At 32.4% G+C, this 19,272-nt stretch overlaps 2 protein-coding genes across 6 annotated transcripts; one reads left to right on the top strand and one right to left on the bottom strand.

Annotated features, from left to right (window-relative positions):
• Window positions 1–1,944: 1,944 nt before the first annotated feature.
• On the top strand, window positions 1,945–8,398 carry LOC148307050 (ubiquinone biosynthesis protein COQ9, mitochondrial-like). Of its 2 annotated transcripts, XM_088264012.1 has the most exons (6): window positions 1,945–2,118; window positions 5,320–5,654; window positions 6,232–6,329; window positions 6,519–6,639; window positions 7,221–7,385; window positions 8,211–8,398. In XM_088264012.1, exons 1-6 carry the CDS (start codon window positions 2,085–2,087, stop codon window positions 8,244–8,246), a joined length of 789 nt encoding a protein of 262 aa, XP_088120138.1. In that variant the 5' UTR covers window positions 1,945–2,084; the 3' UTR covers window positions 8,247–8,398. The 2 variants fall into 2 exon arrangements, with proteins under 2 accessions (XP_088120138.1, XP_088120137.1); XM_088264011.1 differs by lacking the exons at window positions 5,320–5,654; window positions 6,232–6,329; window positions 6,519–6,639; window positions 7,221–7,385; window positions 8,211–8,398 and adding an exon at window positions 2,452–4,641.
• LOC148307051 (uncharacterized) lies at window positions 8,372–18,055 on the bottom strand. Of its 4 annotated transcripts, none has more exons than XR_015837909.1 (17): window positions 17,969–18,055; window positions 17,777–17,881; window positions 17,313–17,470; window positions 17,166–17,212; window positions 16,983–17,067; window positions 16,492–16,626; window positions 16,284–16,397; window positions 16,047–16,199; window positions 14,299–14,544; window positions 13,223–13,417; window positions 12,550–12,708; window positions 11,536–11,681; window positions 11,291–11,351; window positions 10,577–10,731; window positions 9,127–9,223; window positions 8,883–9,034; window positions 8,372–8,507 (listed from the first exon to the last, which is right to left on the bottom strand). XR_015837909.1 is itself a non-coding variant. In XM_088264013.1 (14 exons), the coding sequence occupies exons 1-14, from the start codon at window positions 17,988–17,990 to the stop codon at window positions 10,654–10,656; spliced, it is 1,704 nt and encodes a 567-aa protein (XP_088120139.1). In that variant the 5' UTR covers window positions 17,991–18,055; the 3' UTR covers window positions 9,043–10,653. The 4 variants fall into 4 exon arrangements, 1 of the variants encoding a protein (XP_088120139.1); XR_015837908.1 differs by having other exon boundaries at window positions 9,974–10,731; XR_015837907.1 differs by having other exon boundaries at window positions 9,127–10,731.
• Between the last annotated feature and the right edge of the window lie 1,217 nt (window positions 18,056–19,272).

Raw genomic sequence — 19,272 nt, forward strand, 5'->3', positions numbered from 1 at the left:
CACCACCTATTTTTAATCGACAGTCTGGCTCACCGCTAGACAAGGTGCGACAAGAAATACTGTCAGCAAAGGAACCACTCATACATACAATATCGCAAACATACGAACCTATTCAATAAACCTAGGTACTCAAAAAATTAAAACTAGCAAATAAGTAGAAATAATTAACATTTTTAATTAATGTTTATGAAAAAATTCTGTCTCTGTCGAATAGTGGCGGGCACATACGAATCGGGCACGGGGTTGGGACCTCTGGTGTATAATAAATTCATGCATCTTAATAAATGCAAAACTATGGTTTTTAAAAGTACGTACATATCTGTATGTAGGTCTTAGTGTGAAATAATGGTAAATGTTGAAAATGTGGAACAGGTAGATGATTTCGTATATCGGAAATATGTATGTTTTCTAGTGTGAGAAATATTGATAAAAATATAGAAAGGAGAGGAAAATCTCGGAACAGTGTTTATAGTGCACAAAAATCAGTTGTAGTTAACCAAAGCCTAATAGCGGAAGCTAAACAATGAGTGCACAATACAAGAGTCCTGGTACCAATACGTGAAAAATGTTTAGTTAACATTTTCACGTTTTGCGGCGTCCCATTCTCTATTTAGATGTCAATTTAGATTTATGGCTTTTTCGTCATGTGGGAACATTAGTCTTGTAAACGATTTACTTTAGAAAAGGCAGATTATGTATATATTTTTTATCAGCAACAAAATATTTTTCCATTACCCTTTATTAAATCAAATTAAAAATAATAAAAAACCGCTGAAAATGGATGCTGATTGCGTTCCATAATAAAAAGAACCCTCAATACCTTTTAAGCGAGCGATTTCGTAATAAAAATTTAATTATTGATATGTGTAATTCAAATAAGATTAATTGCTTATAAATTTATTTCAAATAATAAAAACATATACAGTGGTAACTCGACATACGAGTTTAATTCGTTCCGCAACCTTGCTCGTATGTTGAATTACTCATATCTCAAAGCAAATTTCCCCATACAAAACAATTGAACTACCATTAATCCGTTCCAACCTCCAAAATGTCACCCCCAGTTATTTTTGTTACGTGATTTTGAATAATAAAAAACGTATTTATAAATATCAAATATTTATTGCACAAAAACAAAAAAGAGAATGTAAAGAAATAAATTAAATATCCTCACTGGTCTTTGCCTTTTTCACTACATTTTTTTCGCTTTCACCTGTAGGCCGTTTAGAAAAAAACATGTCCAAGGAGGTTTGTTTCTTCCTCCCTCTCAAAATGTTCCGGAAATGAGTTAGGCAAGTGTCATAAAAAGGTCAGATGCACGACCTGTTGCAACTTTTTCTGGGTGTTTTTTTTCCACGAACTGTGAAACTCTTTCCCACATTCCTAAGATCTCCTTTATCTCACTTGTAGAAATAACCTCCTCCTCTGACTCCTCAAAACCAATTTCTTGCATAACCTCAGTATGCTGCTGTGAGTGTAACTCTTGTATCTCCTCAGTCGTCAGTTCCTGGGTGTGCTCCTCGATGAGCTCGTTCACTTCTCTCTCTTCCACCTCTAGACCCATGGATTTCCCCAGAGATACAATCTCCTTCTCTACTGAAACACCGGGTTTCAATTCTTCATAGAACCTTTCAGCTACAGCTTCAGGCCACAGCTTTTTCCATGCAGAGGTCAAGCACGCTGCTAACTGATCGTGATGGCGCGACTGCGTGTTACTACCGAACTCGTATCTCGAATTTCGCTCGTAACTAAAAGCAAAAAATCACTTGCTCGTCGGCTCGTATCTCGAAAAACTCGTATGTTGGGGCACTCGTATGTCGAGGTACCACTGTATATATAAAAATACGGTACCTACCTTCCTACTCGTATGGAAAAAAAGGCCATAGATATATTTTCTGCCATTCTGCCTGTCATTTCTAGTAAAGTGTATTATCTACGACCGCTACTGTCAAATAATTTGCCGAGAGTGATGAAGTGAAGTGCTGTTTTTGTGCAATCTGAGAAATAAATATATTTCAATAATTTATCCAAGTTTCTCCGTATAAGATACAGTAAAAAAACCTTTTGTCAAGTTTGTCTTTGAAATGGGTCCAATATTTCGAGTATTTTTTCAATTGTGTAAGTATTTTGAATATCTCATTCTGGTAGAAAATTGGTGTTTTGTGACTGAATAATAATTACTTCTCGTTGAATTTTACATTTTTAACAGTATAATATCAATATCGGTTCATAGATTCGTGATGACTTATAATAGCATTCATATTTAACAGTAATACAAAGGGATGTTCGTGAATAAATTTAGAATAAACAAGTGGCAAATCCAAATTTAGCGAATAAAGTTTATTTTTACGAGACCTTAACATTGATTCAATGCGTATAGGAGTGAAAAAAAAAGTTTTTTTCCTCCACCTCCTAGGCATATCATTACAAAATCGTTTTTGTTTTCAACAGAAATATTGAACATGGAGTCTTCAGACAAGTCAACTGAATTGATTGACTTAGTGTGCTCGTATCTGGATGCTGGGAAGTTTAAAGAAGTGTTAGAGTTGCCGAGTGACAATAAATACGCAGATGCAATTAAAATATATTCTTGGGATCTTATTCCTCAATTGCTGAACCGGATACAAGATGACACAATTATCAAATGGCCGGCGCTACAGACGTGCTGTGAGAAACTGCTCCTAGAAATAGCCGACAGAGCGAATGCCGAGGAAGTTCTGCTGGAGTTGATTGAACAAACAGAAGTAGCTAAGAATGATGCCCAATTCATAGCCATACTCTTACCTTTGTTGAGTGTGTTGAAAAGGCTAATTAAGAAAAGAGGACGATCCTTAGAATGGTGTCTCAATTCCATTTGCACATACATCGAGTCCCTTCCCGCGCCTGAAGATTACGATTTTACCAATAAAGAAAATCTTTTACTGGACCTTGATCCGAATGCGAGACGCATCTTAAAGATTTACGCCGAACTTCCCATCTTTTATAATTTCTTTATTAAAGAAGCTTGCAAAAGTCAAGCAAATACTTCCGCAACTAAAAACATATTGTTATGTTTCTTGATCAGTCTACTAGGAAAGCCTTTTGCATTTTTAGATATGAGTTTCCATAAAACTAAGAGCCAGGGTCGAGTACTAGCGGAAAACTTATTCAAAGATCTACAAGTTCTAGAACCGAATCTTTTTACATTTGTCGAGTATGCACACATCAAATGTCATCCAAAAATGAATGCTTCTTTACAAAATGGAGTATACGAAGATGCGCCTAGTGATATATTCCTTCTGGAAGAGAAACTTAATCCGACAAGTTTGAGCGTTCTGTACTATCTCTTATTGGTAGAAAAGTTGCCGGCTCCTTTACTTCCTCAGGTTTATAACCCGTCACACATAAGTCAAGAGTTACTCTGTCTGAGCGCATATATGCTACAGCAGGATGAAAATGCTTTACGGCAAAAAGGTTTATTACTCGCGCAAGCTCTTATTCACCTGCTTCCGTCCGGAGCTCCTCCTAATCTCTTGTCTTCACCATCCCACTCTACCCTCGCTAAGATACTTTGCAAGACCGCTGTTTACTGTCCCGCAGAATCGCTGAGAAAGATCTCCGTTATTACTATTAAAAATTATATAATGAAATTCAATCACGAAGGTCGTTACTTATTTATTGTCAACCTTTTACCGACACTGGAGCATTCTGGAATAAAGGGTTATATTATATCAATTTATAAGGAAGCGCTAATGGAAGCCTATCAACAAGGAGAAGAATCTCTATTCTACTTTAAAGGGATTCGTCTACGAGGTGTGCTGGAAAGAGCTTGTCATTTATCGCAAGGAACGGAGACAAACTTGGTGGAGTCAGCCGATCATATTATTTCTTCTCTTAATCTCCTTCGCTTTTTGGTTTTAAAAGACTCTGAAAATGTTACCGGAATATGGGATATGCTTCGTAATATCCGAGACAGTTTTCTTGATCCGTTGCGCAAAGGACTTGACTTATCGCGTGCTCATTACGAGGCAAAAATATTTGAATTGAATAATGGAAAAGTGGGAGATGATGAAAGAGTACCCGTTTCTGTGAGTTTAGACGGATCCCTTCTCGATAATCTTACTCCAGAGAAGAAGAAAGAAGTTATAAATGCAGGAATAAATGCTTTACATCTTACCGATAGCATCCTGTGTCGACTTCAAGAGTGTATTAATATGCATAACCAATCATAAATCTCTCGTATTAATTACTAAGTTGTGTTTGAAGAATAGTTCATGTTCACTTATTTATAAATTAAACTGTATAATGTATACTATTAATGTACGTATAATACAAGCAAACAAACTTCATATTTTATTTTTTAATAATCTATTCAATAGTTTAAATACCATTTGATGTATATAGATTTTAGATTTATTCTTAGTAGATGTGCGTACATGAAAAAGTACAATGCTATATTTGAAATAATACATACGTAATTTTCTTAAGAAGTTTATCAACTTGTATCAATTCAAAGTTCCATTTTATTCCGGCTATTATTTTTTGTACTTTTATTTTTGGCAATTCACATTTGTAGTTTTTAGCGGATCATACTTTTATTACTTAAAATAGCAGATTTTAGAACCTAAATATTGAAAAATAAATGTCTGTCTTGAAATAAAATTTCTTGTTTTCTTTCCTTTTTTTACTCGGATAGAGTGAGTCTCAATTATATTTAAACATTGAACTCTGTTTTTTGCATAGTGGATACCTTACTGAAAATATATAAAGTCAATGAAAAACAACACCGTTAAAGATGTAAAATTCAATGGCAAGTCATTTTCAACAGTCGTATAAAATTTAAATATTTTTATAATGTTGACAATATTCACAAAAATACTTGTACTTTAACATTTTATTTTTATTAATAATATGCGTGAACAGAGATTCGTATCGTTAACTTTGATTATGATGTGTGAGTGTTTTGTAAAATAAGACTGTTTAAGTACAGAATTAAGCGTATTTGCATAAACTAAAAACAAGACCAAAAAAACAAGCAATCTTTTTGTGCGTCATTCATTTTGTTAAGTAACTATTACGCCACCAGCAGAGAGAATAGAATGCCACACCACTTTGTCTTTGCAAACATTCTTCGCCTCTGTTAATTATATTATTTTCGAGATGTATGGTTGCATTTTGGGTTAAATTTTAAAATTTTATATTAGTTTAAAATACTTTTACCATAGCTAAGTTTATATTATAGTCAAATTCATGCTATTTTGGCAAAACTGCTAGCTTTTATTATTTTTATTTATATTTAATTTAAATATTTTGACATCAAAAATATATTTTACATTTAAGCTGGTCAAGTTATCAAGAATGGACATCATCGATTTGCCCCCATTGTAACGCATAGAGCATGTTTGTCTACAAAACAGACAATAGAAGAACCCTTGCAGGAAGATAGCTCATCAGAAGATGAGAAGGTTTATTTAGAAGATGTGAAGATGAAAATATTGGCAGCTTCCATGGACTTTGTAAAAGATGAAGGTTGGTCCAGAGAGGCGCTGGCAAAAGGTGCCAAGTCAATAGGTTATGCCTCAACAGTTCACACAATTTTTCCTCATGGAGCGGCACACCTTGTCCACTACTTCACTACCAGATGTAACAACAATCTCGCACAACAAATGGAAAAGGTATAATAATTTTATTATAGGCTGAAGGCAATGGAGAAACTCTCAAAATATGTTAATAGTTTCGTTAATAAATTGCTGTCAACTCATTCTCTTAAAATACTGTCAAAACTTTATTAGTTCTTTATTAAATCCTTATTCTTCTTCTTCAAACCCTTATACGCACCCGATGGTGCATAAAGCACTGCATCATATAAGCGCAGTTTTATCTCGATCGTTAACACATAAAGAAAGGTGATCAGCCCTCCGCTTCAGGTACCAATCCAGGGTAATATTGAATAAATATAAGAGTGAAAAAATCACTTATATTTATTTGACCCCCCCCCCTGGGAATCGAACCCGGGACCTCCAATACGGTAGCCGAGCGTGCTGACCATTACACAACGATATCCTTATTGGATTTGTTTTATTAATGACATTTATATAAGTGAGGGTTTTCTAAAGCACAACCGCAGACTACTAAAAATTATTAGCAATTGCACTTATAATTTTTATCAGTTAGGATGTCAATATATCAATTACAATTTATTTATTGTTTTATTTACTGAGTTTATTCATCCAATGATATTTATAATTTCAGGAAGTTTCCGATAAACCTAATAAATCTACGTCAAATAAACCAGTAAAGTTTATTGAAGATTCCATAATAACAAGGATAGAGATGATTGAACCCTACAAGTACGTAGTCTTGAGTTTTATATTCTAGGTTAATTATTAGTAACTGGTGTTCTTTTCAACTGAAAATTTGCTTAGATTGTTACTTATTTATTAAATGATTTACCTTTTTAAATTGACAATCAAAAAACAATCCTGAAGGTGGTTTTCAATAAGTATCACATATTTTATATATATACATCTTGCTTTTAGGTCATCATGGAGCACTGCTTTAGCTAAGGTTATTAAGAGTAAATTAGCTCTGGAACAAGCAGCTGCATTACTTAAACTTTCAGATGATATTTGCTATTTTGCTGGAGACCGCAGTGTCGATGTAAGTTACCTTTTTAGCATAATAAAATCTTAGTACACTTCATAAAATTACCAACGGCAACATTCCAAATTCCATCATATCCATTTAAACAAAAGTGATTAACCGACAAATTGGTGAAGGGTAATGGCTAAAATTTGCCTTCCTCAGCAGCTAATGATCAAATATGAATTAATAAATAGCGATTTATGTTACAAATAATACTTGTTCGTAACATTTGTAACATTACATATTTTACCGCAGACCAAGTTGGTTTCGAAAATTGGAAATTGGATGATGAATCTAGAAAATACTTGCATCACTTCAAATACTTATATCTCAGCTCTGACTTTATTAAGAGGATGAATTTAGAGCCACCATTAAGAAGCCATCATATCATCAAGACATCACTCTGGTGATACTGATTTGCCCATTGTCAATATATATAGTGTAACTCACAATAAATGTATTTTGTTTTGGAATTTTGTGTTAGCTCTTAAGGGGTGAGAACGATTACTATAGCATTTATTTGTAGCCTCAACGAGAATGATTTGCAATGTTTTGTTTTAGAGATTTTGTAAAATGTTTGTTGTATTTTTGTGTAGTCCACTTGGTATGCACGACGGGCAGTTGTAGCGGGAGTGTACCAAGCCAGTGAACTTCACTGGTTAGGAGGTGGAAAAGACACAAGAGCATTCACCACCCTTCAGCTACAAACTGCCGCCAATTTACAGGATATTCCCAAGAATATTTCTGCTGTTCTAACTGTGGTAAATATTTAATAAACTATTTATACACTGTCATCTTTATTAGGTAAAATTTAAGATATTCAATTTTACTAGCTGATAACGTATCGCTCATTCCTTTCAAGAACTTCAGAAATAAAAAAATCGTCAATTTTCAGTTGTGCATATTTTCCGAATGCCCAGAAAATTGACTATATCCAGCAAAAGCGGCATATTTTTAACTTAATATTTACCCTCTACAGGGCAGAAAGTATTGTTTTTGCATTTTAAAGAAAAGGTAGTGTTTAATTATTTTTTTAAATACATAAACTAAATATTTTTCAGATTGAGAAAAAACCTTCAGGTTTTACTTAAAAAGATCTGTTGCACAGCGAAAAGTTTAATAAGTGGCTTGATAATATTTTTAATACATTGTATTACATATATAATATTTTTAAACTTTAAAAACGTTCTCCTGAAAAATCAAGTTTTTTGATTTATGACATTCTTGAAAGGAGTGAGCAATTTGTATTTTTATATGAAAGAAAAAAATCAAGAAATAAGATTGCTTTAGGATTTGAATACATAATTAAACTAGTAAAAAAATAAATTTATGATGATGATGATTAAAAAGGTAGCAAGTTCAATATTGCGCAACACAGAAAGTTTTAACACACTTCAACCCTGAGGATACATTTCTGCGACACAGGTTAAGTTTGTTGAACAATAATACAAAGGATAATAATTAATATATTCATAATGAAATAAGAACTTGACTGTTGTTGCATTAAAAATTCATTTATTTATGTGCATTTATAGCCAAAATAGTATTTGTTACATTCTATTTCTTATAATTTTATTTATTTTCAGATCCGAAATATTCTACCAGTCAACCTCAACCGATAACTCAGCCAAAGAATTTTGATTGAAGGTCGCTTAATTTAATTTATTTTCTGAAAAAATAGGTTATGTAGATGGTTTATTAAAAAGTATTATTTTGTTACAAAATATTTCTGTTCACAATTAATGTGATCAAATTAAATATCTTTATTCACAAATATATTGTTTTAGTTCTTTTCAAGCGTCCATACGACCTTTTCAATTTGAAAAGATCTCCCACCGAGGGATGACAGTTCCATTGCCATGGCCTGTCCCACTACCCTGAAACTAGATAAATCAATGTTTAACTTTTTTACCAATATATTTTTTTTTGGTAATTTTTTGTTATTAAATTAAAATGTATTTAACGTAAAATCAAATACTGATTATCTAAGTCTACTAATTTGCATTTTATTGTTAAAAAACACAAAACCTTAGTTTTGTAATAATTGTTTCGCCTAGTTATGGCATTTTCAATACGTAAATTAAAATGGAGTTCTATAAATTAGATGCCAAATCTATAAATAAATAAATAAAAAAATTTACAGTGTCACTCATTTTTTTTATAATCTTTTAAGAATGCTTTAGCAAATCCAATTTTTTGTTGTTGTTATTTCTTCTTAATATTATAATTTTGACATTAGAAATGTTTTTAAAGCTTACCCAAAATCATTTCCTGCTAATAAATTAAGCATTTCTACTCCTGTAAGATCAGCCTCCACATAATTTGCACTATTAGCACCCATCGTTGTAAATGGTGTATTATTTTCGGATAATTTTTGACAGAGTAATTCATTTTCCACTTTTGTAAGTCCCTTGAAAATAATTAAGTAGAAAAGAAGATTAAATATGTATCTTGCATTGTAAAAATAGATTTTTGATAATATCGAAGAGATAATTTACTCACTTTGACTCGCATGGAGATCGATGTTGGATATTCTAGTTTAGTTAATGTTATGTAGTGCATGGTATAAACTATTTTCCAGTACTAACAGAGAGTTGACCTAGTTTTCAACCAAATGCGATATTTATATATTGTTAGAATTGCATTTTTTTGGAAATCAAACATGATAAGCAAATTTCTAAATAATATTTGCATCTAGGATGTGGTTTGATCATATTATTATCTTCTATTATCTATCTTTCAAAACATATTATGGTTCACATACTGTTTTACCATTCCTCTTTTAGCCACTATTTTAAATAATTGATTGCTTCATGTTTAAATATGTAATACAGTCGAACTCAGTTATAACAAGGATGACTTAGTATCGTAACTATTACCATAAATCTAATCCGATTCCGGCGGCATCAGTCTAGTTTCTAGTTAACTGCCCGGTCGGATTTTATTGCTTACGGTCGAAAATGGTGTTTTTAAAATATCAGACACATTAACAGTTTTTTTGACGATATTTTCCTTATAGGATATATTTTCATTATAGGTGAGAAGTAGCTCGTTATAACCGTACATTAATGTATGGAAAAAATCACTAACCAAAATGTCAACGAATGTTGTCTCGTTATATCTGAGATCTTGCTATATCCGTGCTCGTAAAAACCGAGTTCGACTGTATGTACTTTTATCATTAAGGTAATGGTAACATAATACATACTCAATATGTAAATCAATCAAAAGAATATTTCAAACTGTTTTATTTTAAAACTCTTTCCCTGAAGTTGACACTTTGTCTGTGACAATTTTTATAATGCCCACTACGGCACACAGTTGATAACGCGATACCCAACATTCCAACCTTAATTTCTCTGGACAGAGTAGTGACATCATGATGAATTCTAGTTCAAAACATATCTAATTCTTCTTCATATGTGAAAATAATCCATACGAAAAATATCCTTTCATACAGTTTCTAATTATAATTATGCTAAGTTGATCTCAGCGACTGCTGTCATCAGACCAGATTATGTGTTGATATGAAAATGACGCAAAACAAAATATAAAAATTTTGCAGAACACAATAATTTTACAGTTATGTTGTGTAGCTACTGCCATAATTTTTTTTACAATCTGTACAAGATCTTTTTTCTGGGCTCTATGTCTATTCTATTTTGAATGGTGACTGAAAATTAACAATATTTGAAATTTATTTTATTACGAAATATAATTGTTTTTATTTTTGAGAAATGTACTTCACAATTATGCTGTCATTTACAATATAGGTAATGTATCAAAATCAAATTTTATTATCTTTATTTTGATTTAATGAGTTCCTTTTTACAAAGATTATCAATATATTTAAGAATGAAAATGTTATAAAAATGTAGGCATAAATGCATAAAGATTTTTTTCATAAATATTTAAATTATAAAAAAATATAAATAAAAAAATAGGTATCTACATTGATTGATTTTAAGAACTCATCTATTTGTCACATATCTTGTTCTGATTAAATTTGTGAGTAAATTTATGTGAAATCTATTTTTTTATTGTCTTTGAATCATTTAATTGACTTGGACAGTCATCAAGATTGTTTTCCACAAACAGTTCTGGAATCTGGAAGACAAAAAGGTTATTTAATTTTTGCAATTATGTATGTAAATAATTACACTACATAATAATTTTTAATTTACAGCATATTATCATTCGACATCTAATATCATGAGTTCGATTGGAGTTGCTATGAATGCGGTGTTTATGGTAAAATTTATATATTTGAACATAATGAACTGTGAAAAGTCTCTAAACTAAATAAAAAATAATGTATTGTTACTTTCATCTACATTTGATATAGATGAAAGTGTCTGATTCCATAGTGTAATGGTTAGCACATTCATCTATCATGCTAGAGGTTCCGGGTTTAATTCCTATGGGAAAGGGGGGGGTTAAAATAAATACAAGGGATTTTTTTACCCCAATATATATTTTAAATCCCATGGGAAATTAACGATCAATATAACACTGGATCGTAGCGATGTAGTGGCTTATACACCATTGGGTGAGGATAAAACATCAGATATTCTCTCAGTGAGATCTTAAAAATATCCTTTTTTCATTTTCCGGCATTCACAATATTAGGTATTAAGTGATATTATTATTATTATGTAATACGTACCTGAGGTGTATATTTATCTATTCTTTCAAGCAATGATTCAGAAAATCCAGGACTGTAATACCTGCACAGATTTAAAAAAATACCTTAATAAAGATGAACATAATGTAAGTTTTATAAATGTAGAATTTTAATAATACTTATTCAAACATAAAATTGTAATATTTCAATTTTTATCCTGTGTTCATAAAACTGTATAAGAAATGAGATGCATATTTATAAGCAATTTTAAAACAGTATGTGCATACTTGACAATTTCTTCAGGAAAGCAAGAATTAATGGCAGATATCAGGTTTTGGAGTTGTGATCCGGGCTCAGTGGGTAACTCTTGCAATCGTTGTAGGGCACCCGTTGTGACAAATAGCCTTCGTGCTCTCGGGTCGTGTGGCAATAGCTGAATATTTAGAATAACCAATCAGTTTTTATTTATATGTCTGTACGTATAACAAGCAACTGTCGTGGGAAAACTACTATAAGCTTCATCAATGAAGATGCACGGGATCTAATGAGATGTTTGAATGAGACACGCATCTGTTGTACAAAAATCACTTATTATTTGTATGGCGGGTATATCATTAAGTAACTTTGTAGTATTTAACACCCAATTTCTCGTCTTATAATACTGTGCTGCGAGACAAATTAGTAACTTCATACATATGAAACAATGTGACTATTTTTTTTTAATAACCCGTAAAGTGTTTACTTTTAGAGGCTTGCTGCAGGTAAAAATAAAAATAAAATGTGTAATTGTTTTTTATCCAACTGGAATAAATCAAAGTTTACTATCGCTTGACTTATCCTCATAGATATAGAATTTAGAATCGACCTACTGATACTTTTTACATTTAGAGGGACATTTTACATTTAGAGGGACTTAGAGGGATTTAGAGGGACATTACATTTAGAGGGACATTTAATTGCAATTATTGTTTTTTATAAGAAGACAATTATGATGGTTTGTGTTTGTTTTCTATTATTTGAAAGAAAAAAAATCATTCCTTTGGATAACCCGCTAACTGTTATTCAAAAACCAATTTAAAATAAATCTTTCATGAATTTATTTTACAATTGGCGGGAATTTAACCCGTAAGGTCAGTTTCGGAGTCAGAAAATCTATGAATCCACGAAACCAACTATGCCACGGCCCCTGTTTAATAAAAGGGTTTAAAAAATATATAGCAAGCTGGAAGTCGAGTGACTTCGTTCTGCTTTGGATACATACATCTACATAGGTAAGTACAGCTGCATAGGAGAGGATGTACCTTGGCGTACTGCATGAGTACACATTCCAGTAGCGGGGAGGGGGCTGTGTGCAGGAGAGGCTCCAGGGCAGGGCGGTGCAAGCAGCACTGCAGGGCCTGGCGCAGGGCGCAAGAACAGCGCGCACTCACCTCCTCTCCTCCCACACCGCTCTTCCACAACTAGATCCAAAACAATCAGCAAAATAAGAGAAAAAAATCATTCCAATTACACAAATTCTATTTACACGGGGCTTCTCTTAGGGCGTGACACAGGCGCAGCTGCATAGGGCCTTGGGCTTAGGAGGAGACCTTCTAAGCATTTGCTGATTTTTTTCAGATTCCACCTTGGATAGCCAATATTTTCAAAGAAAATGTCCAAAATATGTGAATGATCAGTGTGTGGTTGGATACAGGTAGTGAAGTTTTATGATAGCAAAAAATTTTTGTACCTCCTAAAGAATTTTTGGAGGTACATAACTATTTTTATATTGAAGACTCCATACGAAGTGTTACAAAGTGTATAGACATTACTATACGGTACATTTATTACTTTATAAAATAAACAATAATAAATTTCTTGGCAATAGCATTCAGAGTAAGTGTGGTGAGACACTGAAGTATAACAATTTACTATTTTTTATTCTTTTATGACTTTGAATGAGCTTTCTTGCTAGTTAATAAATGAGCAGGTAACCTGTAACATGATAGGGAAGGCTCCAGCGGCGGCCACGGCCTCGCTGTGCTGCGGAGAGTGTTGTGCAATGTGTCCCAGCGCCCACGCCGCCGCACACACGGCCCCCCAGCGCTCGCAGTCCTTTTGCTCTGTACTCACACCATTCCTCGATAGCTTGGCGGCTTCACACAGCACTCTCACAAGCAGAGGAACTGCCTATGTAAATTCATTTATCTATTGTTGTAATGAACTTTTTAAATACAACATAGGGAGGATAAAGGTTCAGACATAGAAAAAAGACAGGACTGTATTAACGTTCGGCCGATTGGTTTTTACCTTCTGCGCCGGCCTCATTTCAAATGGGAGCCATGATATTGGCTAATGACAAACTCATTGACTGTAGACTCCACAGGTTCTGTTTCAAAATCACATTCGACAACACTCTATGGCCAAAGTTTTTTACAAGCAGAAGTAAGGGTCCTCTTGGTAACTCCTTCCCAAGCCGCAAAAGTCCTGGCTCACGAGTGAATGTATTGAAAAAGGGACTTGCCCTTTCTCTGTTACTCTTTTTTTTTTCTTTTTTTTTGCTTTTATACAAATTACTTGTTATGGGAGGTGCTCATTATGAGAAGGGCTAGTTATGAGAGGTCCAATGTTTAATAGTACTCTATAGACTGCTCCAGATTATTTTTTTTCATTTTATATACTTTGAAAGCTTCTCATCAGCGAATCTGAAAAGAAAGCTCTAGTCTCCCTGTCAGATCCACACCTGCAAAGCTTTTTTAGGAAGTAAATAGTGAAAATCTAAAAGATATTAAAATTATGTTTACACTGTCACTGAAAATCTAAATAAATACAAATTTGGAAAATCACCCCTGATTTTCTAGTCTTAAAGTACCCCAGTTTTGGCATTGAAAGGGATTAGTAGGTAGCTAATTAGTTCCGTTAGTCAGCTAAATCCGAGTTCCAACTTGATACAGATACCTTTATAACTCCGTCCAGCACAGCAAACAGACACGGAATCGTTCATTTGATAAACTGTAACACTTCTGTTCAAGGTTACAGTGATAGATTTTATATTTAGCATGTGTTAATACCTTAGATGCTATAACAGCCAAGGCTAGTTGATCGGATTGTGCTGCAATGTATCCGAGGGTTGCGGCCGCTGGAGACACAGATGGGGACAGAGGCGGGATGGGTAGGTCGGGAGATGCAGGTACCGGAGTGGTTGTGGTGACATTTGTAGTGATGGAGGGTGTTTTAGAACATGGAGATTCGTCTGATCCTCCCAGCAACTGAACGAGCATTCCACATGCCCCAAAGTCCACAGCCAACTGAGCCAGCTTTTGATTAAAATAAATTTTATCATATTGACATCTCAACATAGGTGAAGAAGATTATGGAAGTCTGGATGTTTACAGGGCTTGCGACCTATCATGATCCCTGTGATCAATTTATACATATGAAATATATAAGATATAACATATAATTAACACATTCTTTCATATCGGCAGCATCTATGGCTTAAGTAAGTATGAGTGAAATAAGCTTTTTAATTAGCACAGACCCTTATTTTAAATGTATGCAAGATTCTACCCAAATAAGTTCATATTTGAGGAGACGCCTGAAAACATTTGTGAACAAGGATTTGGACGCATTCAAAATGTTGTTAAGATATATATTATCTTTTTCTAGAGGTATTTTCAGGTAGATGTTGTACGTTGCCTACCTCCATAATATAAATACAAATCAATGTATTTGCGGAATGCGGTGGAATAAAGTGATGTCTTCATCGTAACTTATAAATAAAAGGAGATCAGTCATACGCTTAAAATATAAGTTCAGAGCGATACAGTGGAACCTCTCATAACGAGTTTAATTCGTTCCAGCATCTTACTCGTTAAGCGAAACACTCGTTGAGCGAAATATTTTTTCCCTTACAAATCAATGTAAAGTATGGTAAGGTGATCCAGGCCGAAAGAAAACTCAATTTATAAAATTATTTTTTTAACATTTATTCAAATAAAATTACTTTAAAATTGTTGAGGAGTGTAAAAACTAGGAATATAATTAAGATTCGTGAAAAAAACCTAAAAAAAATATGAATTTATGACAAATAATTAATCCCTTTTAACTACAAAACTGTTTTAAGACATTTGTTTTTGCCGACGCTTCAAAATTTGGAGAAAATGTGTCACAGCATTACCATTGAATAAATTTATAGCATGAATAGCCACCTCCTTATTAGGGTGATGCTTCTAAATGTACGATGCAACAGTTTCCCATGCTTTCAGCATTTCTCTTATTGTACTAGAAGACTGTTGCTGTGCTACTTCTTCCTCCTCCATTACCAAACTCTTTTCCATAATTTCTTGCTGTGAAACACAATGCAACTCCATAAGATCTTGGGTGGTCAGCTCTTGGCTGTACTCTTTCACAAGCTCTTCAATATCGTTATTATCCACCTCAACTGCCATGATATTTGCTAATGACACAATCTCGTTGACTGTAGACTCCACAGTTACTGTTTCAAAATCACATTTGCCAACACTCTCTGGCCAAATTTTTTTCCAAGCAGAAGTGAGGGTACTCTTGGTAACTCCTTCCCAAGCCGCAAAGTCCCGGTTATGCAAAACATCGCTTGTTAAGGGAGCGACTTTTTCATATTTTTTGCTTGTTATATGAATTACTCGTTATGAGAGGTTCCTCTGTATTTTAAATATTAAAACAAACAAAAAATATTCATTTTTGTTGGCCCTGGACTTCTATCATAGTGGTCAAGCTTTTGAATATAGTAAAATATAAATTCTCAATAAGATTAGATTAAATAGTTTGTTAGACTTACATCAGTTGAATGTTTAACAATGTTTCTCAACAAACGTGCAGAGGTAGGTGAAGGGGTTGTCAAAGCTAATCTTATAGCCCCCGCTGCCACAATTGTCTCTGCTAACTGCTCAGAACTTGCGGCGATTGCTGCCAAAGCTCCCAAGGCACAACGCTAATGGAAATACAATAAAAAATCAATCTTCATAACAAAATTTTAACTTTGGAGACCGGGTGAGAAAGATTATTTAAATTGGACCTTTAATTTTGGATCGTTGTTTTCCGCAGCACGAATTAGTGGAGTTAGTGCTCCAGCATCCACTACAGCTTGGGCTTGGTATTGAGATAGATCCTCAAGAACACCAGAAGTAATCTATTGCAATAAATTTCACAATTATTTGAACCAAAAAATACCATATATCCAAATGATTTCAGTACTTATAACTGTATTTACAACATTACTAAACCTGTTTTAGACTTATTTCTGGTTGATGAAGGCACATGATAAGTTGTTCAAGAACTCCAGAATCAATAACAGCCTGGGCCAATTCTTTATTATGCCTCCCTATGAGTCCAACCGCCCATGCTGCATTTTCCTTGACCTATTATATATATTTTTTAAATTCATTTATTTAGTGAACCAAACAGTTTTTAGCTATTAAAATAAATATACATTATTTGTTCTGATGAAGGACTGTTCTCAGAATGTAAAGTAGGCTTGCCATTATTTCTCAAGACCGATCTTAAAAATCCAACGTACCCATGTTGACGGTGGAAAAACAATGTTTGTCAACTCTCTTCTCTAGCCTTCCAAAAATACTTTTAAGACCTAACAATTTAGTAGTAAACAACACTACTCACAAAGTAAAATTATTGCAATTTTTGTTACTGTCAATAACAGTAACAGTTGCAAACAAAATAATGTAATTAATTAATATAACTAATATTAACAGTTTACCTGCGTATCAAAATCTTCTAAACACAAAACTAGATTTTCTAATGTACCCAATTGAACAACTTCTGCTGCTAATTCTTCATTGTGCCTGTAATTAAGTCGTAATCACAGTTTTTTGTGTTTGTTTTAAGCTATTATTTTTGTTGTTGTTATTAATTTGCTTATTGCTTTGTAAAATTCACGTACCTTACCAAGCCCCTGATGAACTGCAAGACAAACCTTTTAAAAAACACCTAAAACATATAACACGTTATATGCATTGAATTTTTATTATGTTAATAAAATGTGCATGTATAATTTTTTTTTAAACATTGCATTTCATAAACTTCTTACATCAGATTCATTTAGCTGTTTCAGTAAAGAACTCAATATAGTTGATGAGACCATTTTTTGTGCCAAGAGTTCTGATTTCTCTGCAAGTTTAGCTGCAGCAGAAGTAGCAGTCCTTCGAACACTGACAGACTTGTCATTGATGAGAGGTGCCAATAATTCTGAGTAAGAACAAACACAAATTTAAACAATCCATCTGCCATAGTATACAGTCCAATGTTGCATTTTTGATCACAGTAATAGCCAATATGGTAACTATGTTACTAAACTGCATATTTTCATTTCTATTTCTCCTCTAGTAATAGTAGTCGTATTATTCCAAATACAGGGCCTTACATAAGCAAATTGTAAAACATTGTACAAATAGCACTTTACAATAATTGCAGCTAAACATAAAGAATACAAAATTTGGTAAAATGCTAATTATTATTATAATGCAAGTAAACATATGAAAATTAATTCTTTACCTACAACTTCTAGTCCTTCAAAACATTTAATGTTACTTTGCCAAGAAGCAAGATCAGAAATACTTTGTGCAAATGTCAAACGAGCCTTTTCATACTGTTCAAAAACTGAAATATAAATGTTATATGTATGGTTGATCATTGATGTAAACAAAAATAGACGTTACGCTCATATTTTCCAATATCCTTCCTTACCTTGCAGGATACTTCGAGACATGTCTTTAGATGAAGATAATTTATCTATTTACATTATAATTTAAATGTTTAAAAACAACATGTCATTACTTTTTAAATATATTTCTAAAAAGGAATTATATATCGACCCTGCCTACACATTGCTAGATAGTTTTATTGTCTCATTTTAAGGGTAATTTTATTTTTAATAAATGGAAGATATAAAAGATATAACAGTAATAAAAATACAAACTATAAAGCTTATGGGCTGAATCTGGTTTAACAAATTTCTAGTACTAGTAATAGGGTACTTACTGAGTTTGTACTTGATAATAATCAGTTGCGTCATTTTTAATGCGGATTGGATAGTTCTCCCAGGGATACACTGACATGATAAAAAATAAATGGATCTTACTTATATGATGATGTCACCGTTTATTCATATTCACACCATTAGACAGTTTAATCCTTCGTATCTCCTTAATTTCTTTACAAGTTTTAATAAACATGATACTAAATTTCTTGTGATATGTTTAAATTAATATATATATATATATATATATATATATATATATATATATATATATATATATATATATATATATATATATATATATATATATATATATATATATATATATATACATATATATATATATATATATATATATGTTATTAAACATGATTGTTTTGGTTGGTTGGAAGATATTGCTTCTTAGCGAGTAACCCCCCAATGTACATTTTTTTTTGTACATGAAGTTAAAATAAAATAAAATTCCCATTACAGTTTTCATGCCGAGTTGCATGAATTTCTAAGACAAAAATGGAAAGTTATTTTTAGGTGCACAAATTTAGGAATAAAATATATATTTATCCACATTTCAAAAATCTATGTATGGTACAATACTTGTAACTAAGATTCCATTTATTTTTAATAAAATATAAATATTTGTTAAATTGAAAAATGTAAAGTAGAAGAAATAAATTTCGTATAAGTCTTTGATATAGAATTTAAATATTATTGAATTTTTCATGGATGGATGAGTTGAGGGTTCATTATGGACAAGGAAAAATAAATAAATAACACATTAAAAATTAAAAGACTATATATTTCTTAGTAAAAATAGTACATTTTCACAGTTTTATTCATGTATCACATTTAATTAACATATGTAATTATTATCGCAAAGATATTTAATAACTTCATCAAAAATATATTATAACATACACAAACATTAAAAATACATATTTCAAATTATAACATGAGATTCACGATAAAATAGTACCTTTACAACAGTAATAAAAAATAATATCATAGCCTAAAC

Source organism: Brachycentrus maculatus, unplaced genomic scaffold (assembly GCF_059751285.1).
Source record: "Brachycentrus maculatus isolate JH-2025_06_01 unplaced genomic scaffold, ASM5975128v1 h1tg000212l, whole genome shotgun sequence".
NCBI classification, from domain to species: domain Eukaryota; kingdom Metazoa; phylum Arthropoda; class Insecta; order Trichoptera; family Brachycentridae; genus Brachycentrus; species Brachycentrus maculatus.

What these genes read in the sequence shown, in the direction of transcription:
- LOC148307050 (XM_088264011.1), top strand. Translation starts at nt 2,463, where the DNA reads ATGGAGTCTTCAGACAAGTCAACTGAATTGATTGACTTAGTGTGCTCG.
- LOC148307051 (XM_088264013.1), bottom strand. Translation starts at nt 17,990, where the DNA reads ATGTCTCGAAGTATCCTGCAAG. An exon ending in ACAACGATCCAAAATTAAAG is followed by an intron (nt 16,200 to 16,283) that starts GTCCAATTTAAA and finishes TATTTCCATTAG; the next exon opens with CGTTGTGCCTTGGGAGCTTT. An exon ending in TAGATAAATATACACCTCAG is followed by an intron (nt 10,732 to 11,290) that starts GTACGTATTACA and finishes TTTGTCTTCCAG; the next exon opens with ATTCCAGAACTGTTTGTGGA.